At 42.0% G+C, this 25362-nt stretch overlaps 3 protein-coding genes across 6 annotated transcripts; 2 read left to right on the top strand and 1 right to left on the bottom strand.

Moving 5' to 3' along the window:
- Nucleotides 1–957: 957 nt before the first annotated feature.
- On the top strand, nucleotides 958–7265 carry get4 (guided entry of tail-anchored proteins factor 4). 2 transcript variants are annotated; one of them, XM_046377413.1, is made up of 9 exons: nucleotides 958–1158; nucleotides 2266–2344; nucleotides 2444–2525; nucleotides 3197–3346; nucleotides 3601–3739; nucleotides 4033–4173; nucleotides 4388–4463; nucleotides 4773–4845; nucleotides 5425–7265. In XM_046377413.1, exons 1-9 carry the CDS (start codon nucleotides 1019–1021, stop codon nucleotides 5514–5516), a joined length of 972 nt encoding a protein of 323 aa, XP_046233369.1. In that variant the 5' UTR covers nucleotides 958–1018; the 3' UTR covers nucleotides 5517–7265. The 2 variants fall into 2 exon arrangements, with proteins under 2 accessions (XP_046233369.1, XP_046233370.1); XM_046377414.1 differs by lacking the exon at nucleotides 958–1158 and adding an exon at nucleotides 1207–1636.
- Nucleotides 7266–8437: 1172 nt separating this feature from the next.
- Nucleotides 8438–17288, bottom strand: vps35l (VPS35 endosomal protein sorting factor like). 2 transcript variants are annotated; one of them, XM_046377409.1, is made up of 30 exons: nucleotides 17133–17288; nucleotides 16421–16520; nucleotides 16149–16331; nucleotides 15923–16042; nucleotides 15778–15802; nucleotides 15150–15226; nucleotides 14824–14952; nucleotides 14641–14725; nucleotides 14504–14560; nucleotides 14306–14402; nucleotides 13978–14025; nucleotides 13722–13815; nucleotides 13128–13328; nucleotides 12971–13017; nucleotides 12462–12573; nucleotides 12254–12370; nucleotides 12107–12160; nucleotides 11930–12010; nucleotides 11765–11827; nucleotides 11562–11647; nucleotides 11401–11481; nucleotides 11098–11161; nucleotides 10554–10652; nucleotides 10394–10471; nucleotides 10122–10236; nucleotides 9650–9789; nucleotides 9312–9477; nucleotides 9007–9125; nucleotides 8751–8897; nucleotides 8438–8606 (listed from the first exon to the last, which is right to left on the bottom strand). In XM_046377409.1, the coding sequence occupies exons 1-30, from the start codon at nucleotides 17222–17224 to the stop codon at nucleotides 8508–8510; spliced, it is 2976 nt and encodes a 991-aa protein (XP_046233365.1). In that variant the 5' UTR covers nucleotides 17225–17288; the 3' UTR covers nucleotides 8438–8507. The 2 variants fall into 2 exon arrangements, with proteins under 2 accessions (XP_046233365.1, XP_046233364.1); XM_046377408.1 differs by having other exon boundaries at nucleotides 8751–8900; nucleotides 17133–17287.
- A 153-nt stretch (nucleotides 17289–17441) lies between these two features.
- On the top strand, nucleotides 17442–25268 carry zdhhc16b (zinc finger DHHC-type palmitoyltransferase 16b). Of its 2 annotated transcripts, none has more exons than XM_046377412.1 (10): nucleotides 17442–17752; nucleotides 20648–20945; nucleotides 21022–21216; nucleotides 21494–21582; nucleotides 21675–21703; nucleotides 21890–22023; nucleotides 22554–22639; nucleotides 22762–22885; nucleotides 23004–23074; nucleotides 23467–25268. In XM_046377412.1, the coding sequence occupies exons 2-10, from the start codon at nucleotides 20676–20678 to the stop codon at nucleotides 23567–23569; spliced, it is 1101 nt and encodes a 366-aa protein (XP_046233368.1). In that variant the 5' UTR covers nucleotides 17442–17752; nucleotides 20648–20675; the 3' UTR covers nucleotides 23570–25268. The 2 variants fall into 2 exon arrangements, with proteins under 2 accessions (XP_046233368.1, XP_046233367.1); XM_046377411.1 differs by having other exon boundaries at nucleotides 20644–20945.
- The last annotated feature ends 94 nt before the right edge of the window (nucleotides 25269–25362 follow it).

Here is a 25362-nt window from a genome sequence, read left to right as displayed (position 1 = left end):
GTTTATTACTCTTCCTTTGTAACAGGAGACAGTACAGCAGACATTATGCCCACGTTTCAGGCCCAACTCTGTCTTGACTATAATACTAACAGTATTTAACTTGAAGAAACTGAAAATAAATTTAAGTAGAAGCCTACAGCACATGACACGCCATACACCCCCCTGCACAGACTCTGTCTCCATCTAGTGTCCAATTAGTTATACTACACGAGGCAAGAGCTACAGGTTGGCAAATCAAGCTCTATCTGATCGGGGCATTTATAGTACTTATAATACTGGCACATTTTGTTTATAATGAGAAAATTTGGCTCAATATTTAATGCTTTTACTTGTAATGGAGTATATGTATGTAGCTGAAATAGCTTTAATGTTGCGCAGAAAGAAAACAGTCAAGTAAAGCTCCGGGGTCGGGTAATGGATTACATGTAATCGGGATTACATAATAAGATTACAAAAAAACTATAACGAGCCAATTTCACATTTGAAAAAGTATGTAATTGGATAATACTTCATATTATCGAGGATGACCTTTGACTACACTTTCATATCATTTTAATTTTAATAAATAAATCAATAAATTACTTCTTTCCAGATTTCACGTTTTTTTAAAATGGTGACTTAATTAATTTTTGAGTAATTTTTAATAAAGTGTCTTTGTGATTTTAGATGGCATAAAGTGAAGCACTGTTCTGCCAGGCATATTCACTCTATAATGGAAAATAGCAAATCAATAATATTTGGCTTGAAGTGCAGACTATTGAAAAACCTCATGAAGCCATCTCTTTAGCTAATCGCCAACTAAGTATTATTTCCCTCAGCATTTCTCTAACCATGCTGCCTTCGGGGTTCTCAGTCGGTAACAGGGTTTCATAAGTTCTGTCCATGTTTCTATTATCTCCCTAAAGAGATAACCATAACATACCGGCTACGGCAAGCGAAGAGGGTCTGTTTTGTTTAAAGCTTTCCGGTTTCCCTCTGTCAACACTTATAGCTTGAGCGCTGCTGCGGAGTAACGACAATGTCGGAACAGGAGTCTCTGAGGTGCTCCAGTGCCAGAAACCGTGGAGGCGTACAGAGGGTCGAAGGAAAACTGCGAGCCAGTGTAGAAAAGGGGGATTACTATGAAGCACATCAGATGTACAGGACTTTGTTTTTTAGGTAAGACTTCGTTTCTTGTTCGTATGTGCAGTTGTAATTGCCATTTGGCTTTGGGGCCTGTCTGTTCCAGATCATTCGACTGTCAACCTTGCTGCTATTCCTGGTGGTTCATGATTGGGTGAATTTCACCGTAGACCTACCCACTCATGCTGGTCGGACTGTTTGTGTGGACAGCTGTAGTGTCGATCTAACGCAGTCACAAAATGGGACAGATAAGTATGGCTAGTTAGCTATCTTAGCTACGTGTTTAGCAACACAACCGATATTAGCCTAATCGGAGTTACTGGACCGTTAGACAGCCTGTGTTTATGCGTCATTGTTAAGGTCACCTGTAAATTAAGAGACTATAGTGGACAACTGCTTTGTTCAACGCTGTCATTTCCTAAACGAGTAGTGAAGCTGTCCAGCTGTGCTAGCATTTAGCTAGATTAGCTAGCCGCATTCTGCACCGCCGCAGTCTGTTCTGACGTTAATGATGGTTAGACATGTTTTTGACTACTGCCTATTATATTTATTCAGTCTTTATTGTCTGTCGATTATGCTTACATGGCCATTACCCAGATTTACAGAATCTAGTTTAAGTCTAGTCAGTATTAGTTATGGTCTGTATTTCAGTGCCTGTTTCATTAAGGAACATTGACACAGTAGTTGGTGTACATGACTGCCTTCTCCATTACAGTGAGAAAACCTGGATGCCTTTAGGGGTAATGACCAGATTAGTTGTTCTGCCAAACTGGCTGTCTGCCTTGAGCATAGTTTACCAAATAAGGTGATTTCTTTTGAATACTATCCACTTAAAGCCAAAGCTTCCCCATATTACAGAGTGAGTTTGGTACCCTTCCTCGTCTTTGACTTGCTCTTTCTCGTGACTAACAGTCATGATTGCAGTATTAACTCCTGAAATCCTCTCATACATTCTTCTCATACAGACAACTACTGCAACCACCTTGTGGTCTCTGTAGTATTTTGACATTGACAGCTTGTTTCATATGAATCTTACCTTGTAGCCACATGCAATTTTGGGCCATGCAAACAAATCTTGTGTCTCTCCTGATAAGCGGGTTGTATAATCTCAAGTGTGATGCTGACACTCCTGTCTTCTATCAGGTACATGTCACAGGCTAAACATGCTGAGGCCAGGGAGTTGATGTATAATGGTGCTCTACTCTTCTTCAGCTATAACCAGGTACATGCAAGTTACATTAGATTTGAATTTCAAATTTCTTTGAAGATTTTAAAGAGTGAAGATATTAAAAAATAGAGTTGGTTGTGTTTTCGCATCTAGCAAAACAGTGCAGCAGACCTGTCCATGCTGGTTCTGGAGGTGTTGGAGAAATCGGAGACAAAAGTTGAAGATGAAATATTAGGTAAGTGCCAGCCTTCAGCTTTTAAATGATACCAGATCATCTACGAGACTAACCTATACATTTTGTAATGAGATGTTTAAGAGTGGATAGTTGTGAAAGAGAAAGTCACATTAACAACAGCTGTGCTGGACATTTTCCCCATGTGTTGTCACTTTTGTTCTACATAAACACCGTACCTTTAATTCTCAAAAATACTTGCAATACTAAGAGCAATAAAAGTTATCTTTTTACGGAAGTAAATAATGCTTCAGAGGAAGAATGTAACCTTTGCAAAAAAGTGCCACTGTTAAAGATTATGTATTCACAATGTCTTCGATATTTATAGCATGCCCTGATTTAAAAGGTACCAGTCTGTTAATGCAGTGAGACGTATTTGACACCTGGCATGACCAGATCACAGTGGATGATGGACTGGACTTTGTGTATGTATGTATGTATAGCAGACAAATATACAGATCCACTATTGATTGGCATTGATTCTGTACTGAACTGTTGAGGATATCTCAAGTCTGCATAAAAATAATATATCAGTTATAAGCGTCATTAAATTGTCAAGTTTGCTTTTCAGTAGGACAGCACAATTCAGCCATTTTAAATTAGAAGAAACATTCTCTGATGTGGTGGGGTTGTTTGTGTGTGTGTGTGTGTGTGTGTTTGTTCGCGTTGAGCAGAAAGTCTGGCCAAGCTGTTTAGCCTGATGGACCAGAACTCCCCTGAGAGAGTAGCATTTGTGTCCAGAGCCTTGAAATGGTCCACAGGAGGATCTGGCAAGTTGGGGCACCCGAAACTACATCAGCTGCTGGCTGTCACCTTATGGAAAGGTAATCGATTAATTATTTAGTATGGATAACAACAATGATGCCCGTCAACAATAGGTTACAGGCCTCTTTCTCAGCTTTAACTCCTGTTGATGCTCCAGGAATGTGCCATTTTTGTTCCTTTTGCTCCCTAGATTGGTGCATCCCAGCTGCCATACTGCTGGATGAAGTCTCTCATCTGTATAGCATAAGTGGTGTTTAATATCAATTTAAACATTGATTATTATGTTGTTGTTTTTGTGTGTGTGTGTGTCCAGAACAAAACTACAGTGAGTCTCGTTACCACTTCCTGCATTCGTCTGACGGGGAGGGCTGTGCACAGATGCTGGTGGAGTATTCAGCATCACGAGGCTTCCGCAGCGAGGTCGACATGTTTGTGGCGCAGGCCGTCCTACAGTGAGTAAAGCTTAAGTTACCCTCCCCTTATAGTTGAGCAGAAAACTCCACAACCCTCAAAGTGACAACGGTAAAGAAATGGAAATGAGGGCAACTTTAGCCTGTTCAGTAAATGTAATCAGAATTCAGAATCTGTTTGTGCAGTGGAGAAACTGGTGTCGATGCATCCTCCCGTTGGCCGGCAGTCGTATCAGTTTTCTGTCTGACGTCTCCTGTGTTTGATTTCTCTTTTTCTCGTCTGTCCCTCTGTCTTCTGTTTATGTCCGTTCCTTCTCTGTACCTCCACCTTCCAGGTTCCTCTGCTTAAAGAACAAAAACAGCGCTTCCGTGGTGTTCAGCACATACACAGAGAAACACCCGTCCATAGAGAAGGGACCTCCCTTTGTCCAGCCTCTACTAAACTTTATCTGGTTTCTGCTGCTGGCAGTGGAAGGGTGAGGAAAGATTGCACAAAAAACTATAGATTTACTCATATATATTTTAATTATGACCTCAGTAAGTTTTATTCTCCTTCAGGGGCATGAGCATGTAATAACCTCAAGTTAGCATTAGATGACATCTTCTTCAGTGCAGAACAGCAGTTGTTAAAAATCAATTTGACAGACTGAGGATAATAATGTTCAGTGTTTCTTGTCTTGATTTCTCCAGTGGTAAATTAACAGTTTTCACAGTGTTATGCGAGCAATATCAACCTTCCCTGAAGAGGGACCCCATGTATAATGAGGTGAGTGCTAAAAAAAATGGCTGAATGCTCAGTTATTTCTTCCCATGTATTAAATGTCGCATCAGTGTGACTGTGGCTGGAATTCACCATATGTACAAATGCTTCCATTATTTGACCTTATTCTGGTTAAGTTAATCAAAAAGACGACCGTGTGACTGTGTGTTATATATGATGTCCTGTTTATGTAGTGTTGGAATATTTTAGACTGTCTAACTGTCTTTGGCCATAATTTTGTAAACTGTCTAACACCCAGCAATGTCTCTCTGTCTTCTTATTCCTTCTCCTTTGGACATCTTCCTGCCTCTTCAGTATCTCGACAGAATAGGACAGCTTTTCTTTGGAGTTCCACCCAAACAGTCTCCATCATACGGTGGACTGTTAGGTGAGTAGACCAGATCTGAAACTGTGCTCAAAACATTCTGGACAGAGATCATTTTTGTTGTGAAACCGTTTTAAAACAAAATTGTTTTAGTGTGGATGTGAGTCTCGTCACGATAATCACGATATGATTCTAGATGTGAAAGAATTAGTTTAACATTTGGGAAATATGCTCATTACCTTTCTTTGTGAGAATCAGATGGAGTATAGATACAACTCATGTCTACACAGCAGTTATAGAGCTGAACATTGGCCAGAAGCAGTGACTTCCTGAAGTCTTGCTGTCAGGCGGATATCCAGCAAAGAGCTGAGTGTGTAATGCTGTTGTAGTGAGCTTAACAGGTGCTAGTAGGCAGAGCCTTGCTAGCTGTTTCCCCCTTTTTCCAGTCTTTAAGCTAAGCTAAGCTAACGACCTCCTGACTCTGATATCAATCTGAACTACAGTATTTCTTGACAAGAAATTGAAGCAGTGCGCTTGCCAAAATGTTATACTATACTGTTAAAATGCTGAATGTGATATTTTAAAACTTTCTGATAAAGAAATTTCTGTACAAAGTAATGAAAGTAATTTTGCATCTTGCAGGAAACCTGCTGAACAGCTTGATGGGTTCTGGTGAGGATGATGACGCAGTTGAAGAAGCCCAGGAGGACAGCAGCCCCATAGAGCTGGACTGAACCAGGCCCCGGACAAAGAGAACAAATGAACACAAAAAAGAGGAAGACTACGATGCCTCCATACTTCACCTCCACAACGAGGGTGGGGCGAGGTGCTGCTCTGTGTTTTCAGAGGCGTGCTGTTTCCAAAAAACCCCTCCCCCACCCATCCAGTCTAAAATCAGAGCACTTATCAGTCCGCCAAAACATCCCACTTGGCGCTGCCGGGACTGACTGCGCCAAACTGCAAACTCTTCCTGTGCTGACTTATTGTAACATTATATTATTTTATTTTTGTTAGTTTGGGACTCTTGCTCTCTGTTTAGGGTGTACGATTTTTAAACGTAACAAACTGTCCTGTCCCTGTGAAAACCTGCTCTCAGGAGATGAGAGTTAGAGTCTCGCATTGGAGAGGATAGCATCACACATGAAATCTCCTCTTCATAATGGCGTTGAGGACATCATTGTAAGAGGTTTTAGTCAACTCACTACAATTATCCAATTGTTTAATTTGTCAGACAGCCACATGGAGCCTAATCAGAGCCACAGTGTTGCTCTTTTTGGCACTTTTCAATGACTTTGTTAAGTATCTTCTTCAGTAGTAATTTAAATTGCTCCTTGCAGTCAGCCCCACCTTTCAGGTTCTCATTTGTCTATTAGCTGTATGGACAAAAATACAACAAGAAGTTGTTTTTCTTTTTTTTTTTTTTTTTTTCCCAGAGGTCATCAAGCAAACAAACCTGTTCTGCTCAGCGTGTCCTCCACAGGTCATAGTGGTGGTTAACATTTCTGCTCGTTCGGTTGTATGTATACAAACAGCTCCAGTGCGGAGGCCACACTTTTACTGTGCACTTGCTGAACTGCTGCTGAGCTTGTTTGCATTTCCAAGATAAACTCATGGGAGAAATCCAATTTTTCCGTTTTCTTTGTTTAACTTGTGAAGTCGTAAAAACATGTCTGGCAATGAGGCGTTTGAGGCACTTGTGTTTTGCTGGTTGTTGGCTCTGGCTGTCTACGTGTTGCTATGTAAAATAAAAAGTCAAAGTTGGGGTTACCTTCCATGTCTGTACAGTGATCTTTATTAGAAGAGCAAAATGGGACGCTGTGAAACCTGGCCTGTTTGGAGTGAATCTTGCTTTTCATGTTATAAAATGCTAAACCGGCTTCTGGCTGTGTCTATTGTCCCACTCTGTTGTCTCTTTTTATACTCCAGTTAAACAGTTCTTCTTGGAGGTGGATCAGTGGTCTGATGTCAGTTCAGCCAGTGCACAATCAGAAGTGTGATTCATGCAGCAGCTACAGTTTTATCAGTGTTAACTTCCCTCAGAGAACGCTCTCAATCTGCCTGTTCCTCCAGACATCATTTACAGTCTTCAGCTTCTTTTTGTCCTCGTGGTTCACTCAGACCAGGTCTTGCCAGTCTGCTGTTTTAGGATTTTTGTCTTTTTAAAATCCCTAACCTGTGCTCCAGATCATCTTAAAAGGGGTCACATCTCTCCTATCAAGTTGAATTCAGTCTAATACTAGGAAACTAGTCCAGAGGTCTTCCAATGTAGAGTAATGTTTTATTGACTTCTTGTTTAAAAAAAAAAAAAAATCTGTGTGGGACTTACAGAACAACCAAAATGACCAATACTAAATAAGAAATAATGATAGATAATCATGTAAATGTACCAGTATGTTGCCTGAGAAAAATCATTTTTGGGGAGTATTATTCTAAGGTTCCTGTATTAATGAAAAAGAAATCAATAAACCAAAAAAAAAAAATAATTCAATGAAAATGAATTAATTACATAAACAGGTTACTGGTTCATTTTATGGCTTTATTTACATGTTTATCTTTCATAAATTGCTAATTTAGCGTTGGCCATTTTTGCAAACCATATGAGACCAGCTGGCTCAGTGTCGTAGTGCTACAGAGGGACAGATAGAATAGTGTTGTGTTGTCAGTGTACACGCTCTGCTCTGACTCCATCTTATGTTGCCGTGTTGAAGATGAGAGGACACCAGCGATGTGGCAGACAGAGTTAACGGCAGCAGCCACAAGAGACTGGAAAAAGAAAAACCCAAAACACTGCAAACAAATTAAAATAAATTAAAATGACTCAGCTTTAACCGTATTGTGTTTGATTGTGATGAAACGTCCTGTTTGTTAAGGAGGAGCGACTCTTCTTGCAGACCTCCCAGTTCAGCTAATGAGGTCAAACATGTAAAGGGAAATCCGGGCAAAATTGACTTTTAGGGTTCCTCAACAGCACACATTTTCCAAAGAGATCATCCAGTTAAACAGTAAACGGAGAGCACGTTTCACTGTTCGTATTACGCAACATTTATTATTCAGTCAACCATCAAAGCTTTATTTTGTTGTTTGGGTGCAGAGATCATTTTGTTTGCTAACCTAAAAGTCAGTTTTGTAAGAGTTTGATTATCTGGCGGTGTGAAGAAAAAGGTATGTGACCAAAATCCTGTCTGTCTCTGAGTCCACCATTACAGCTGTTTGTTTTTGTTTTTCATCATTATTTCCCTTTGAGAACTAAAGGGGAGTGTTTGCCTTTTTGATGATTAAGTAACTGAGTAAATAAACAACAACTGAGAAGAGTTTGAGAATGTCTTAAAACTAACGTTGTCCTGTTTGTTTTTATTGCATCATGAGGTGTATTTTAAATAGTTAGTGAAAGAAAATAGTGAATCTGAATGATTTAAATACATGGCAGGATTAATGTTTATTTCTACAAATGCACAGAGGACAACATGTTATTACTGATATGGCTTTCTTTTCCTCTTTGTGTCAAAATATCAATATTTTTAGTTGTCTGCAACTTATCAATATTGTTTGTTTTTTTTTCTTTACATCGGTCCAAACTGATGTCAAATAAGGTACACAAAGTGCTTTTTATCCATCTGCAACCCTTCAAATGTTCACACAAATACATTAAGGCATCTTTTTCCTTCTTTTTGCTATCTTTTATTTACACAAACTTGTCGCAGATATTTTACAAAGATTGCTGAAGTTCAGGTGCGGGACTGCAGTGCCAGCCTCTGGACTGCATCTGTCAGGTGAGTCATTTCAGGCTGCTGAGCCTGGTGTTTGATGTACTCCAGAGTCCGGACCTGAAGCAGAAACGAGAGGAAATCACTGCGGCTGCACTCACATGAAGCATGTTCACCGCTCTTTGAGATAAATGAGACTGTAAGCTGCAGTGAGTACAACAAACATTTAAACAATTACAGGTGTGTGTGTGTGTGAGAACTCACTGAGACACGAGTCTCACAGTATCCGTGTTTGTGGCTGAGGTTCCACAGGTTGACGGCCAGCTGGCTCAGCTTGTTGTTCCTCAGGTCACCGTGAGCCAGCAGGACGCCAAACAGGGAAAAGGCTAAAGTGCTCTGACGCCGTGTGCTCTGCTGCAAAGGGGACAAGAAGAACGTGTGAATACAACGCTGCTTGTGAGGGGAAAGCACTGCCGACAAAAAAATGAAAGAGTGCAAGGGGAGGAAAAGCACCACACACCTCGTCCCGACCCAGTGCCTTCAGGTGGTCCAGGATCTGTCCGATCAGAGTCTCGCACAGCTTGTTGATCTCCGATAGAAATTTGGGGTCTCCTCCATAAAGTGTCTCATTGGAGTCCACTGGGAACAGGAAATGGGAGGAAAAATGAGTAAAAGCTCTTGTCATGCAACACTTAAAAACTTTTAAATGTGTAGAGAAATTAAATTTAATCCATAAATCTGGATTTTATCTTTAAGAGAAAAAATATGAAATATGAGCAGAGGTTTGGCCTGCAGTGTACCATAGATGTTTTCATGTGTGCAGACCTTTAGGGATGGCGTAGAGGTAGCTTTCCTGGCTCATGGCGGCCAGCAGGGGCAGAGCACTGATGTAAACCCGCACCTTAGCGTCGCTGTTGTCCTCCCAGGTGTAATCCTGGACCATGTTGAGCAAACCGCGGACGAGGTAGAGCACGCCGTGCTCTGGATGGTCCTACAAGCACACAAACATTTATGTAACCATCGAGGACGTTTTAGGGAGATTATCCTGTTTGCTTCCTCCTTTGACTAAACAGAGAGATGAGGAGGCCTTAAATGTTTTCAGTTTGGATGATTTTCCTCATCCCTCTGCACTGTAAGGCTGAGGAGTGGATGGACTGTGTTACCGGGACAACCAGCAGTGTAGCCAGGAAGTTGTTGATGAAGTCAAGCAGGAAGCTCTCCGACGAGCGAAGCTTCCCCTCCACACTGATGGAGCGAGGAACCTCCGGAAGAATACTGACTGCTGCCTTTAGGAAAGCATCCGCTGGAGGTGTGAAAACAAGGATGGGAGGTGGGAAAAGGGAGAGAAGAAGGATGGAAAGTTAGGAAACAGAGGTAGGAAGGTAATGAGATGGGTGTATGAAAAAGTAATGTTGATGAAGGAAGGAGATCAGAGAGAGAAAAAAGCAAAAACAAAAAAAAAACAAAAAAGGAAAGAGGGAAGGATGCAAGGGAAGAAGAGAGGAAAAACAACGAGAATGTCAGGTGCTGAGACAAAGAAAAAATCCAACTTGCCATCACCTCCGCTTTTGAATGTTGACTGTGACCTGAATGTTTTAATCATTGTTTAAAACCCGAAAGGAGGCAGCTGCTCACCCTGGGAGAGACACTGGTTTGCCAACGCCACCTGACCAGAGAGCAGATAGAGGCTGAGACGACTGAAGATGCTGCTGAGGGACGGGATGGTGATGAAACTGTAGGCAGCGCACGCCTGGAGGAGAGGGAAACAAAGCACTCATTGAATTGGTATGAGACATCAGCAGCCAACGCCGGGCTCACTTTCTTCCCCCTGATTCTGAGGCATCGCTGAAACCTCTTTCTGTGGGAGAAGGCCCGCAGGGATCAGACTACGTGCGTAATTGACTCACCCTTACGAAAGCCGCCGTTTTTCGGGAATGACTCCCTCTCATCACCCTACTGGTCTCCATCGCCAGCTGGTTCACCGTCTGGAAACGAGAAGGCAAACATTGAGAACGCGCTGCACGAATCTCACTCACACACAAATGAAACACACTGATGTATACTGACGTGGATGAGCTGCACCAGCACTGGCTCCAGGTTACTGAAGGTGGCTCTGGCCTCCACACAGAAACTCAACTGCTGCTCGAAGTCACGACCAAAGGAAACCTGAACAAGAAGTGGGAAAACAGAGCTTCTTTTACGCGGCGACAGTATGGAGGATTGTGTCATTTTGGTTGGAAAATACAGGACTAACTGTCTCCTGGTCAAAAATAAAAACACTTTCAAAACATTTCAAGCTCAAAAGAAATTTACATCAGTAGGATAAACAAGTTTCATGAGGAGAAATTGGAAAGATTAAGAAGGTAATTTACTAATGTGAAGAAACAAAAGAAAAATCTCCCAGTGGAGTAAACGGTTTAAGAGAAAATTCTCATTCCTTATTGTCATCAAGTCCCATAAAAGACACCAAGATCCTACTAATAAGTGCTGTGTGTGTATTCACAGCCTGATATGCCTTTCTGTGCCAAAGAGCTCCACTGTCGTCCAAAAACCATTAAAACACTTTCATGATGTGGACTGTTTGGCATGTTTCTCCATTACCACCACTCACCATGCGGATGAAGCCGATAATCAGCAGAGCCAAAGATCTCTTCTCATCCTCAAGAGTGAGAGCACTGCAACGCAGAGAGCAGACAGGTGACTGAGCCAGGGCTGTTGATCAGCAGAGCAGCCCTCAGGTGAAACATCTGTCCTTATCAACAATCGACATGAACTGGGGAAAACTAAGTGCTCAAAATCACAAACATAGACTAGAATTAATAAAAAAGACTAAAAAGCAAAAGACAATTACTATGAAATTAATTACAGGTATATATAACACAAAAACGCAGAGACACACACACACACAGCTTACTTGACAGAGTCGTGCATGGTCTTGCAGATGTGCAACATAGCGTTGAGGATGACCGGGTCTCTGGTGGGCTCCACCTGGTGTCTGAAGACAAACATTTTAAACTAACACATTCGTTTGCAAAATGTGTGCCTTGTTTTTCACTTATTTCATCAAACTCTCACTTGATGAAGACCTCCATGATGGATCTGCAAACCTCCACCCTCACACTGTCCTTCTGAAACATGTCCAGGAACGGCAGGAAACGCTCCTGGGAAACAGAAACATTGGGGAACATTGGGAAACTGTGGCACCATGGAAGTCACTCATCGCCGGTTATTTCAGGCCTCCAGGGAGCGGTTGTTTCAACGAACTGGTGGGTACTCACCATTGAGAAGAGGACGGAGAAGTTGTGAAAGTATATGAGGATCTTGCTGATCACTGACTGCAGCTGGACACAGAACAAAACAAAATGAGTCGCTACAGAGCAGAGGAAGAAAGAGCTTCAGTTTCAAACAGGATGTGCTGTCTTGTTAGCCAATGAGCTGCTAACCTGAGGATATGCGTCCTCAAACGCCCGGTCGGGGGTCATGTGCTTGATGACGTCGGCCAGAATGGTGTTGACCTCACGTTTCTGAAAGCAGGAGAATAAACAAAAGAAGGAGAAGCTTTAAATCCCAGCTAATATAAAGAGAGGCAGCCACCCCCATCTCTCCTGCGCTGTACTCACTGTGAAGTGTCGGCAGGTGAACTCCACCCAGATCTCAGCACAGTTGACGTAATCCTAAAAACCACAATCACATGCGCAGTCATGACTTAAAATTTTTTTTAAAGAGAAATAAACGTCTGTGAGAGAGCTGCGTGGCTCTCACAGTACCTGAGGATTGCGGACTTTGGTGATGACCTTCCAGGCTTCATTCAGGATCGTCAGCCTCTCGGACTCTGGAGGGTCGGCACACGTCAGACTGCGACCCAGAGACCCAAACAACAGATGCTGGGGAGGAAACGGCAATTGAGCTTTTTTTTAATATTCATACATTTACATTAACTGGATCCTCACATTGTGAATGTTCATGTCCTCTGACCTTGGGGAAGCCGGCCTCGTCACAGTCCTTGATCATACCAATGAAGTCGGTGGCTCTGGCCGCAACAAACTCAGGCCTGAACGCCCTCATGACTGAATTCAGCAGCAAGGCACTGTGGGAAACAAAAACCATGTTGGATCTTTGCAAAACGACCGAGTAAAAGTTGAGTAAAACTTTTGTTTTTTTTGACAGTGTATTATCCTGTGAACGCCTTCTGTGTCTTTTTTTCATTTTTCATTTAGTTTTTCCAAAGCTTTATGACTGGTGACTCCTGAAAAGAAATTATCTGAATAATTTGATGTGACACAAACAAAATTATTCCAGAACTCACAATAAGAATAAAGCTAAAGAAGAATCATTTTGCGTAACAGAAATATGTTTCTTGTTTACCAGAGATTCGTCCACTGAGACCTGATGCACCTCTTGTAGAATCTTATCTTTCATGGACAGCAAGTAAGCTACAAATTGACACATCACATCAGCTTTGCTATGTTTCTGAAAGCACTCACTTGTTCCCCAGCTTCTTGCATCGCTCCATCATCTCTGTCAGCAAAGGCTGAAATGCATACACAGACAGCAGTTTAGACTGAGCCAGACTCCTGCACGGAAATGAAATAAAACTAAAGCTAAATAAACTCTATGTAAAATGTGCGTGTGACTGCGTGCCTCTGGAGCTCTGTAGGCGATGCACTGCAGGATCCAGTTGATGGCGGGTGAATAAAGCGTCAGGTACTCGGGCACCTCCACCTTCTGCAGGACCAGCTGGTTCTGGACGCTCTCCCCGCTGATCTGTCGGAAGGTGCTGAGCAGGTCAAAGAAGTTGCGGTTCAGGCAGTCTTTCAGGTGCGGGGCAACCTCCATGCCCACCTGGGGGAAGAGAGAGAGTTATCTTTGTTATCTGTTATCTTTGGCCCCAGACCTTGTTTTTCCTTAAACAATAACAATGCTAAAAAGTGAAGTGTTCTCTGAATAACTGGGAAACATTTAAAATGTCAAGATAAAATTGAGAACATTATGCTATAATACAAAGTATATGCAAAGGAATAATTGCAAAGAAACACAGAAAATGTTATTCCTTTTCCCCATAAGCGAATCAAATTAGAAAACAAGAATTTAAGTCAATCTGGAGGGAAATGCAGCTGTCCAGATAGGAAAAGTGAAGACGGTGAAGAAAGAGATGAGAAGAGGTTCAGAAACGGAGACAGGTGAGAAAGACAAACAAATATACAGGATAAAAGGTAAGAAGTGAGCAGGTCTCACCCTGCAGAGGTAAGCTCTGGTGTACGCTGCCACCAGGGGGTCTCCGATCCCTCTGATCATGGCTGTCAACCGAGGGAGCGTCTCCTGAATGCCGCTGTGGAAGGTGAAAGCAGCCGGTGTTATTTGCTTCTTCTAAAACTAATCAAAAATGTCATTCTGAAGATCTTTGGAACCAGTAAAGGCATGGTATTTTAAAAATGACTGAAACTATTCACTATATCAGAGATTTAGAGTCACAAAGCCGTTAAAAACGTACGATTTGTTCATGAAGCGGTTGCACTTGAGAATAGCAGCTTCCACGTATCTGTTCACAGAGGTCAAAGAGTCAGACTTATACATGAGGTTAGGAGTGCGTCTCTGATGACAACCTTTTCCAATCCAGGTCCAGTTAAGACTCGAAAAGAGTGAATCAAGTTATTCCAAGATGGTCTATGCGTTCTTCTAAATGTAAAACTAATGCTCAGATAAAGAAAAATGTTTGCAACTAATCAAAAGACAGAAAGAGACTAGATCTGGATTTAGTCTTGATCATCTGTAAAGTGTTTTCGAGAACAGATTTAAGCAGTGATGGCGGTGAAGGATACAGTCTGGGCAGAAGCTCTCTGATGGAGGCGATCTTGAAGAACCAGTTGAGGCACGTCTCCTTGGCTGTATCGTTCACATCTTCCACTGTGAACGAGTCTGAAAAGGCAACAAGTCTAAATGCAATAACCTCGAGTGCTTCAACAGGCTCAAATGAAATGCAACGAGATCTGGGAACAAACACACCATCCCAACCGTACCTGGTAGGGGTCTTGGGTCTGAACACATGGTATAGATTCTGTCGTACACCAGCCGCCCTACAAACAAGTGAGGCTTCAATCAGAAAACCTGATTTGTTTTTCACCGAACAAAGACAACACAAGGCAAGGCTACACACCGAAAGTGTCGAGGATATCAGTGATGAGGACAAACTTGCTGGGGTAGAACTGGATCACAGAGGTGTCGGACAGAAGTTTGGAGCACTGGAAGGCAGACCACAGATCAGACCAAGTGATTTCACGCAGAATTCAAGAGGGTTTCATTGTCATTATGTTGAGCGTTTTGAATTGCTGGGACTTACCTGGATGACTATCTTCAGGGCTTTGACCTTCTGGTCAGCGGCCCAGGCCTCCTTCAGGGACTGGTTCAGCTCCTCGATGCGGTTGGCGTAGTCCTGCTGGGAGAGGTTCAGCAGCTCTCTCTGGGAACCCTGCACACACACACACACAAACACACATTCACTCTGCTTACTCAGCTTCAATAAAACTTTATTCTGTTGATGAATTCTGCAGCTTATTTAAGCAGCCACGCAGACAGGTGGCGAACATTCAGCTAAACAGGACCACACATACAGTTAAGACACATACAAGCCTGTTTCCATCTGTTGTTTGATAGAGAAAAACATACCTCCTCCAGATCATCCAGCTCCTCCAGACGGGTACGAACTTTCTCTGAAACAGCTGATCCTGGACTTGGTGCTTTTCCTACAATGGCAACAGGAGTGTTTTTTTTTTTTTTTTTTTTATCTTGGTCATCGTGAAAACTACAGCCTCTGTAGTGTTTTTTTTTTAAGATTATTTAAAGTGGCAATGATTGAGTATTTTGCCATTTTGGACAGCACAAGAGACCATAAAGATAAAACTGATGTATTATCACCTCATTAAGTTATCAATAAGGCTAACATATTAGCAAAATGTTGTTCATTTACATCTAGTGAATTAAAGTCAAATATTTTGTGTCCTTTTAGTTCTGTTTTGGCCTCCATAAACTCCTCCTTTAGCTGCAATGAGATGAAAGATGCTGAAAAGCTCCATAAAGCTGAGATGAACTACAGTGGAGCGATTGTTTTCGTAGGCTTGTCACCCGAGTGACCCCTTTAAACACTTTCATTTATTTGTTTAATCCACTCACAACAGCAATATATTAATGAGAGCAGATTTAATCTTTTTCCAGTGGTGCAGATACAGCTTCAAATGATCATACATCTCTTTTGTGTACATGTTTGTGCCATTAAGTGAAGCTTAATGAGTCTTACCTTTATCAGAGCCCATGAAAAGGTTCTATGAGGACAAAGAAATAGGAAACATTTGTCTTACAAAGCAAGGCTGATTAAACAAACTTCTTTAGCTTATAGTAACAGAACAACTTTCTGCTTGCTGTTATGATGGAGGATGACTCACAATTGAGAGTTTTTCAGTGGTGGTGAACCTGGCCAGGATTTCTCCTCGTTTTGATGACCAGGGCTCAAAATCTGGTCCCACCGCTTCTTCCTCTTTCTCCCTCTTCTTTCTGCCAAGGTCCTGGAAGCACAAAATCTCTATTAAAGAACAAGTTTGGTTAATGTCTTCTCTCTACTTTTAATGTGTGTATTAAATATCAACTGGTCTGCATGCAGCGGGACCTGACCCCTGTGGAGGCACTGTGTGACACGGCTGGAGCCTCGCTGGCTGAAGCCGCAGCAAACATGGAGAGAGGGTCGGTCCCATCCAGCATGGAGCTGAGGGGGTCCGCAGGTGCCGAGGAGGAGGAAGAGGAAGATGAGGAGGTGCTGCCTTTACGAGCTCCACGGCGGGACTTTGTATCCGTCACCTGGGTGGAGAGTGGGAAGTCAGAGCTGACAGTGGTGTTTGTGATGAGACTGGACAGTAGGAAGACAGTGATAACAACATGTGGTCTACCATGATGGGTTTGAGAGGGTGGTACTCTCCAAAGTCAACCAGAGCAGCCTCAGGACGACATCTCTGGAGCTCTGCCTCATAGTTGCGGCCACGGGAACGCCTTGATAGACAAGAGATAGACCAGACCAGGTTCAGCTGTTTCTATAGAGAGCCTTCGCATCACCATGTGGGCTTATATCTGCTTTTAGGGAGTATGATTTGGAGTGCCTCAGTTTTTAGAAGAGGCACTGATTTAAGTCATACTAAGATCTGAGGTCTTGCTTTAAGCACAAAGATGAAGGTCTTTGGTTGTCATCATGGGAGGCAAACATCAGCTCATGACAAAGATATGAGTTATTATTATTACTCTAAGGAATGAAATACTCGGCTTCCTCAGAAGTATTATATTTACCTACCTCTACCTAGACTACCTGAATAACAGTGCTACAAAACCTGTTGAATAACTCATAGCATTCCCATAATCTTTAAAAGACGACAGCCAAAGAAGACGCTTGATTAAAGGCCACAGCCATAACAATATTTGGAAATGTTATGCTGAAAACCTGCAAGTAAGTTGACATTTTATTTGACACGCTAAATGATAGTTAAGCTCGTGATATGCACATTTGCACAACGTGTACATTCTCAAAATGAGCACAATATAGATAAACACGATTTAACAGATTTATGTTGGTCATACGGAGTGTTTTTAAAATAGAAAAGAGCATCTTACCACTGCACCGCAGCCATTTTTCGACCGTCATGTGACACCTCAGTACTTCCTGAATATCCAAAGTTTTGAGACAGCACTGTTTTTGGTCTCATATTGGCAGTCTGTTAAGTCTTTTTTGTTTTCATTTCATTATTATTTCATTATGAATACGAAATACGGGGTTATTTTCACATTTGGAACAACAACAGCGTAGGTTGACGAACATTTTTATGAATTACTATATCAAAATACAACTCTATTTCCCAGGACTCATTGCGCGCTCCGAGGCAAGCAGCTTCCAAAGAGAAGAAGCAGACGAGGTCCCACTTCAGACTTAATTTTCGGGAACTAAATTTTCCGTTGTCTGTTGAGATACGTGGAGCCAAACTGGCAAAACTGGAGGTTGTTTATCCCACTGCTGCATTTTGCTTGACAACACTTAACCCAGTGGCCAGCTGACGGGAAGATGAGTTTTATCTCCCTATTTTTTGTTGCTTCGAGGAAACGTTGTTCAATAGACAATCTTTGTCAGTACGACCGTTCTTTGCTGCAGCAGTCAACCGAGGCTCAAGCTAACGTTTTACCCTGACCATGACCTAACCGTAGTACTGAAGGCTTGTCCGCCCAGTTCACCTGATCAGGTACAGTATGTCAGCGTAAGTTTGATCGCAGTTGGTGTAGAGTTTCTGTATCAATTTATTTGACTCCTGAAATGGACAGGATGAAGGGTGCTGGAGGCAGCTAGCTGTTCGCTAACGATAAAGCATGACATATAGCGGCTAATTGGAGGAATGCTTACATCTGGTAGTAGAATTCAGTCAGTGTGAACTATGTTAATATGGACATAATTTGATTTGTCTCGTCTGTTGAATTCTTCATACTTCATTTCGAAAAAAGTGACATCCTCTGTGGAATGACAAAAACATTGTTTACACAGCATATAATGTAATGGATAGAGGTGAATGATGTAATCTGGTTTATTTGTAATGACCGAATTGAAGACTTTTAGACTTGCAAAGAAAGACTTGAAGACTTAGACCTTTTATTTCAATTCCCTGGAAAGAAAAACGAAGGGGAAAAAACGAGTTGGGTTCGTTTTAACATCTGTACTGTATATAGAATCTCAAAATTTGTGGCAAATACTGATCGCGAAGTACCAGAGTGACTTCTAGTGTTTTATATGGCAAAGAAAAGCATCTAAGTCTGAGATGCCTTGTGTTTTCGACTGATTTTATGAATGTAAACTCATCTGCAGTCATTTTCCATCAACGACTTAGGGACAGATATTATTATTATCATTGAGAAACGATAAATGATGATAGCTCATATTGAGTACTGAAATCTGTCATACTGAACCAGCCTCTTGTTGAGGTCTGAAGTTTGTCTACGTTTTTGAAATCAACACACACATCTTCCTCTTCTGGCACTTGGAGATGGTGAGCCAGCAGTGTGAAGTAAAGCTTATTACGGTGAGACACACAGGCAGTGATCTCCCAGATTTAGGGCAGCGGGTTGTCACAGAGACTGGGGTGCCCCGCTGTGTGCCAGTCTCTCATGTTCCTACTGTCTCTGCCTCGTGCAGAACATGGAAATGAATATTACGCCTTTAAAGGTTCTCTTTAGTCTGCCGTCTGCCTGTCTGTGCAGCAGGCAGAGGTGTTGCTGTGTGTGTCTCCAGAGGCTGGTGCATTTTTCAGATTTATTTTCTCTCACATCATAATATTGATCTGGTCTGCACAGTCGCAAATAAGAGTGAAGACAAAAGGTCTCATTTGTGAGGAAGCCCACCATTTCTGCCAGAAAAAAAAAATTCAAAAATGTTTGGAATGACAAAAACAAAAATTATGAACATGATGTGAGGCTAAAATTATGACACTGAGGGTGTTTTCAAAGCCGTGTGGAACAGCGTGTTGGTTTGTGTTCCCCCCTAAGTGCAATTTGATTTGGCAGATTTGAACACAGTTTTATTGGACCAAAACACTCTCCCTGAGACCGCTTTAGAGGAAGTGGTTTTAGTCCAGTCACGCTTTGTAGTAGTAGTGTGATCTGAACCCACTCAAATGAGGCCTCTGCAGTTTGTGCCTGTAGCCAGCTGGGATTTGCATTCTGGGATGTGAGGGAGTTAAATCAGCAGCTGCTAACAGCCAGCCGGACGACAAATCAAAGTCTGATCTGGACTCTCTGTGATGGTACGTATCCTTCTTGATATTTGGGCGGATAGGAACTCCTTCAGGACCCTTTTTTCTGGTTTTATTTTCACGTCTCCATCCTTATCTAACAATATCTAACCAATCAGTGAACGTTCTCATGTGGCCTTCAGTGATGCATTATTGTTATTATTATTTTTTCCTGTGTGAAAAGAAACAAAAGCAAGTGGAAATCACAACAACACACTCATCCACAAGACAAACTACAGATTTGAATATAGACATCCTATAATTTTGACTTTGACAAAAAAATATTTAAGTAACGTCTTAAAGGTGGGATGTGCAGAATATTTTGCTTGCAATTTGTAAACACATATTTCATTCAAAGTGAGTAATTAATTTAGAAAATGATCTGCAGATTAATTGATTATGAAACCATGACTTTTTTTAATCTTTCCAAACTCTTTACCCAAGATGGGCTTCCATGCAGTTGTGTAATTACAGTAATGTTATCCAATTAATGTGGTCGTGAATTATTAATGTGGCATGCTGGACCTCTTAATGAATGGACAACCTTGATCTGTGTCATCATGTGTTACCTTGACAGATGGGACATGCGTCACAGTGTTTCTCGACAGGTTTTTGTTAGATCACTTGTTGCACTTCCAGGCTTCTTACTGTGGGTGAGAAATAATAATATAAAACAGTTTGTAGTGGTAAATATGTCAAATAGTAGCTGATCTCAAAGAAAGAGGGCTGACTGTTTCCAAGCCTTATTTTTACTGTCTGTCCTGAATTAGCATCTCCGGTGCTATTTTGGCGAACCTGAAGAAGCCTTATCTGTGAACCTGATACTCTCTTTCCTGAAAAGATGCCCTGGATCAAGTAGCCACTTTATTACCTTCTTAAGACATTCATCCCTTTGCATTTCCCTCTTATAGGGTTACCACTCTGCATCTCCCCTGGATGTTCCTAAGAGGTTTTTGGCCAGGAGTTGTGGATTTGCAGTGAATTATTAACAGGAGACGTGTATTTGTAGCAGCCGATGGGCGGAACTTGTTGCTGATGGCCCCTGTCTTTGTTTTTGTGGATGGACCTGAGTCACAGGAGGGATGCTGTCAGCGAACTTGCATGACTCGTGCTTTCTAATTGTGCTGCCTCCTGCCTCTGCTCTTGTATCTTGGCTTGGCTCACTTGTCTTCTTGTTAGTTCAGTTTTTAAATACACCTGAAGCCCTTGCAACTCGGACTTCCCGTGTGGAAGGCCCGAGGCGACCATGGAAAGCTCGGCGGTCCTTAGGCTGCGCTATGAAGAGCTGCTTTTTTACGCGGCCTGCGTTTCCAACTGTTGGTGTGTGTGTCTTTGTGTTTGTGTGTGTCTGGAAGGCAGAGCGTGTAGGAGAGCGGGTGGCGGTGGCATGCGTTTGGGCAGCAGCTGGAGGTGGCAGCTCTCCCGGGCCATGCGACTAGCGCTGCGCTGGTGCCGGCTGTGCCGCCCACAGAGAGGGAGCCGAGGCCTGGGTTCGAAGCCCGGGATCACCGACAGGCTTTCGGAGCTGTGGAGCTACAGCAAACTGCTGCTCAAGTCACTGTACTTCAACAGCCTCACCAACTCGGATACTCTGCTGGACTGTGCCTTTGAACCCGTCTACTGGATTGTGGACAATGTGACCCGCTGGTTTGGAGTGGTAAGTTGATTTCCATTCCAGATGTTTCTGCACCTTCAAACCATCATCCTCACCCTCTCCTCTCTTTCTCTCTCAGGTGTTTGTCTGTCTAGTCATACTGCTAACAACATCAGTTGTGATCATCGTCTACCTGTTCGTCTTACCCACGATCCTCAGCGCTTACCCTGTTCACTGGGCTGTCTGGCACCTCTGCTGTGGCCACTGGCTTCTCGTCATGGTGGTCTTCCATTACTACAAGGCCACCACCACCTCCCCTGGACACCCGCCCAAGGTACCAAAGTCCTCACAGGTTGATTGGAAAATATTGACAAGGTGTAGACAGATTTGTAGCAAATAAAGGAGTCTAAATCAGTTTGCATGGTGGTTGTCTGAAGTGATTTTCACCAGAATTGCTTGTGCTTTGGTACTATTTTCTTACAATTATGTTACGTTGGCATTTTCTGACTAAAATGTTTCTGTCTCCTTTTTCTGCCACCAAATAAACACTTGGTTAAATTGATTCCTGTTGTTCCAACCGGCCAATAACACGTCCCTTTAATTTTTGTTAGGACAAAATTCATATTCCCTCAGTGTCCATCTGTAAGAAATGCATCACTGCCAAACCAGCCAGGACGCACCACTGTAGCATCTGCAACATGTAAGATAATTAAACAAGATGTCTCTGTTACAGACTTTTCAGGTTTTTGTCTATTTAATCCCTCATGTTTAACTCTCTCTGTTTTATTAAAGATGTGTTTTGAAGATGGACCACCATTGTCGTATCCTTCTAAAAAGCAACATGAAAGAGAATGCATGAAAAACATATACATATATATATATATATATATATATATATATATATATATATATATATATATATATATACATTACTTTTGATTTAAGTGTTTGTTTGTTTGTTTTTTTAATTTTCCACTTTGTTTAAATTGAACTGAACATATTTCCAGCCTGGTTGAACAACTGTGTGGGACATTTCAACCACCGCTACTTCTTCTCCTTCTGCCTGTACATGACGCTGGGCTGCATCTACTGCAGCATCAGCAGCAGGAACTTGTTTCTGGATGCTTATAGTGCTATAGAGGTGAGGACAGATAAACTATGTTGTTCTTGGACATGTAGGGCTAACACCACCACCTCGTAACCGCCACAAATGAGACGTAACTAGAATAATTGAGTGTTTTCTCGAGGTTCCTCCAGGCGTTGCTCGTGTCCAGTTAAGTTGAGGAGCTAAGATGAAACGCTTCCTACTTTGGCACTTTGCAGATGCTCCTCAAGCTCAGGTGGCAAATAACATACGAAACAGGAGACGCGAAAAAGGATCTTTGCTTTCTGAGCTCATATTTATCTGATCCTGGATGGTCTTATCTCAGAGATGATTGTGTGCCAGCTGCCAAACAGACATACCAATTAGTTTGAAAGTCCTCCATGCCCAAAGATCACTTAAACAGGAGCAGGATCCATGATGTTAGACTTGTAAATGACCCATATTGTAAGAGGCCTTTTGTTCCCGAGCCAAAATGAGATAAGCAATGAGCTAAAAACATCCTCGTATCAGACCTGAATCTATAATAAGTGCACATCTGATCCCAGTGTGAATACTGTCCCCTTCAGAGATACTATCAGACCCCTCCTCCAACCGAAACCTTTAGAGAGTCCACCGCTCACAAGTGTATCATCTTCCTGTGGGTTCTGACCAGGTAAGGAACACTTCATCATGTATATTTCCCCCTGTTTAAATATCAGACAGAGGTTGACGGCATCACATAGACAGGTCAGGTTGTCATGTGTGTGTGTGTGTGTGTCCTCCCCCTCCATGCAGCTCAGTGGCAGTAGCTCTGGGAGGACTCACCCTGTGGCACGTCACACTCATCAGCAGAGGAGAGACGAGCGTGGAGCGGCACATCAACCGCAAAGAGACCAAAAGACTGCGGGAGGTGGGCAAGGTACGAACTGTCACCTCATGAAATCAGACTGCTGAGGGTTTTATGACTTCTTTTACTGGGCAGAGTGAGTACGGTGTTAAATTTTAAGACTGTTAAAAATTGTCTCCCTCTCACGCAGGTGTTCAAAAATCCATATCATCATGGTAGACTGAACAATTGGAAGTTACTGTTTGGTGTGGAAAAAAGGAGGTGAGTTCACTTTCTAGTTTCCAGTTTCATTTCCCTGAATGGTTCCCTGAAGTTCATGAAAGATTTCATTTGTGGTTGATTTGGAAACACGCGTGGCAACTGTGGTGAAACCAGATGATGTATCTGTTTCAGCAGCAGAGAATGTTGTGTTTTGCATTAACAGTAACACGGTACATCTCCAGCGTGTTGTAGAGTCACTGAACAGTAAACAGTGAGGCGGATGTGATAAAATTATGCTGGATTACATGCATGCATTCTTTTATGTGAATGTGCATTTGGAAAAAAGAACCCAAAAAACCAAAACACACACCTAACACACCACGCTACATGTTTGAAACAGTCCTTTGCTGTTTCCTGCTGTAGTTCAGGCTATGTGTCCTTCTGTTCCTCAGTCACTGGTTCACGCGGGTCCTCTTGCCCTCCAGCCATCTTCCAAACGAAGACGGCATCATGTGGGACTGCACCTTCACCAGAAGAGACCCCATGGCCATCTGATCTTCACCCTTTTACTCTAAACCCATACCAAAAAAAAAAAAGAAAGACAGAACAAGACCATGTACAACTTTTAATCTGCATTTACTTAGACCGTAAGCAATGCGACTCATTTCATATTGTTGTAACCATGTAGGGACAGCACATGAAGGGAAGCTCCCAGCTCATCCGATTTTAGTCTGCTGCTATTTGATAAGAAAAAAAAGCCTTGTGGCTGTACAAAAGGGTTTTTTTTTTTTGTTTGTGTGTTTTTTCCTTTTTGGTTGCATTCATGTTTGCGCTGCTACAAGTGGGAACCACATGGATACAACTAATAGTGACTCATCCTCTGTGGATCAGTTACCATATCCCACCTGGAGACCTTGTACAGCAGGTCTAACTGTAGACCTCGCCACCAGCCGACTCCACCCTGCCACTGGTGCTGCAGGCCAGCATCGTTGTCGAGACCAAACCTCTTTCTCCTCCTCCCATTTGTAAAGACTTGACAAAGAGTTGCACCGACCCCACAGCATCTTTTGACAAATGTGTAGGATGGACAGTGCATAAGACATAGCTTGCATTCACATCATCTTAAAGGTACGTTGCGGATTCAAACATCAGCACAGCACATCGTAAACTTTACTATTAATGGTAGTTGCCATCTTGTTCCAGTTCTATTGTTAATGCATTTCATATTGGTGTGGCACAGTTTTGATTCTGTTTGATGGAAATGAGCTGTTAATTTTAAAATCATAAGCAGGATCAGCAATTCTTACATGAATATTTTTCCTCTACCGCTGCATCCAAAACAAACAAGCACAGCTGACTGATATCTGAGGTACCTCTGACTGTGTTTAAGACGTTGCCTTTCTTTTTTGTTCAAAGATCCTTTATTGATTTGTTTGAGAAGAAGGTTTTCGAGACAGAACAACCTGAATTTGTTGAATCACAGAGGGGTGGGTTTTGGTTGTTTTTGTAACTCTGGAAACCTTATTTTTGGTGAATGTTATTTATGAACATTATGTCAAGACATAAAACCCAATGACCTGTTGATCTTCACAAATCCAGATGTCTTAACAATGGCATAACTAATAGCGCTGGAAAAAAATGCTGTTGAATTCAGATTAAATTTCCAAATACATTTTCCAAATTCCAAAATTAGGAAATCTGACAGTGTTTTGTTTTCCATTTGGCTTTCACCACCCCCACCCGAAACTTTACAACTTCTTCCCGTTTCTTTCTGTAAAGCAGTTCAGACGATTTTCCTCCAAATTTTGACTTGTTGGCTGAGAACATAAAACGTAGAGCGACTTCTCAGAGGTCTCATCTGTTTACACTGTTTTAATGTGCCAGCATTTATGTGCTTGTGGTTCACTGAAGAGAAAATACAAAAGCTAGTACCATACCTGCAAGCGATTTGTTTTTTGTTTTCTGTCTTGGTTTTAAACATTGTCCAACAACTTTTTTTTTTTTTATCTTTGGCTGAGGACATATCCAAGTGTTTCTTAATGTGCGGGGGGAAGGTCATGGGATGAAACCATATTTTCAAAATTCATTTTTGATTTTGTTCCAAAGAATGTACTGAGAGATTTAAAAAAAAAAGTGTTAAGATTTATTACTCTGCATGTTTATACCTGAAATATTCTGCTGTTGTGTTTTGGAGAGTGTGTGAGAACTACTGCTGTGAACCGATGGTGCTGAAGAAGAAGAAGAAGAACAACAACAACAAAAAAAAAAACAGGAGTTTGATTCAATTGTCTTAAAAAAATGACTTGACTCTTTCCTTACTTGCCAGTTTAGGTGGAGACAGAAAGAAA

The sequence above is a fragment of the Scatophagus argus genome, chromosome 21 (assembly GCF_020382885.2).
Source record: "Scatophagus argus isolate fScaArg1 chromosome 21, fScaArg1.pri, whole genome shotgun sequence".
Taxonomy (NCBI): Eukaryota; Metazoa; Chordata; class Actinopteri; family Scatophagidae; genus Scatophagus; species Scatophagus argus.
This window is presented reverse-complemented; position numbering and strand designations above follow the sequence as displayed.

Excerpts from the sequence above, each read along its gene's own strand:
- zdhhc16b (XM_046377412.1), top strand. The coding sequence starts at position 20,676 with ATGCGTTTGGGCAGCAGCTGGAGGTGGCAGCTCTCCCGGGCCATGCGA. Across the intron at positions 22,024-22,553 it reads ATGCTTATAGTGCTATAGAG|AGATACTATCAGACCCCTCC; the intron begins GTGAGGACAGAT and ends TGTCCCCTTCAG. Across the intron at positions 22,886-23,003 it reads GACTGCGGGAGGTGGGCAAG|GTGTTCAAAAATCCATATCA; the intron begins GTACGAACTGTC and ends CCTCTCACGCAG.
- vps35l (XM_046377408.1), bottom strand. The coding sequence starts at position 17,224 with ATGAGACCAAAAACAGTGCTGTCTCAAAACTTTGGATATTCAGGAAGT. Across the intron at positions 12,371-12,461 it reads ACGAGGCCGGCTTCCCCAAG|CATCTGTTGTTTGGGTCTCT; the intron begins GTCAGAGGACAT and ends TTTCCTCCCCAG. Across the intron at positions 12,011-12,106 it reads TCACCTGCCGACACTTCACA|AAACGTGAGGTCAACACCAT; the intron begins GTGAGTACAGCG and ends TCCTGCTTTCAG.
- get4 (XM_046377413.1), top strand. The coding sequence starts at position 1,019 with ATGTCGGAACAGGAGTCTCTGAGGTGCTCCAGTGCCAGAAACCGTGGA. Across the intron at positions 4,174-4,387 it reads CTGCTGCTGGCAGTGGAAGG|TGGTAAATTAACAGTTTTCA; the intron begins GTGAGGAAAGAT and ends TGATTTCTCCAG. Across the intron at positions 4,846-5,424 it reads ATCATACGGTGGACTGTTAG|GAAACCTGCTGAACAGCTTG; the intron begins GTGAGTAGACCA and ends TGCATCTTGCAG.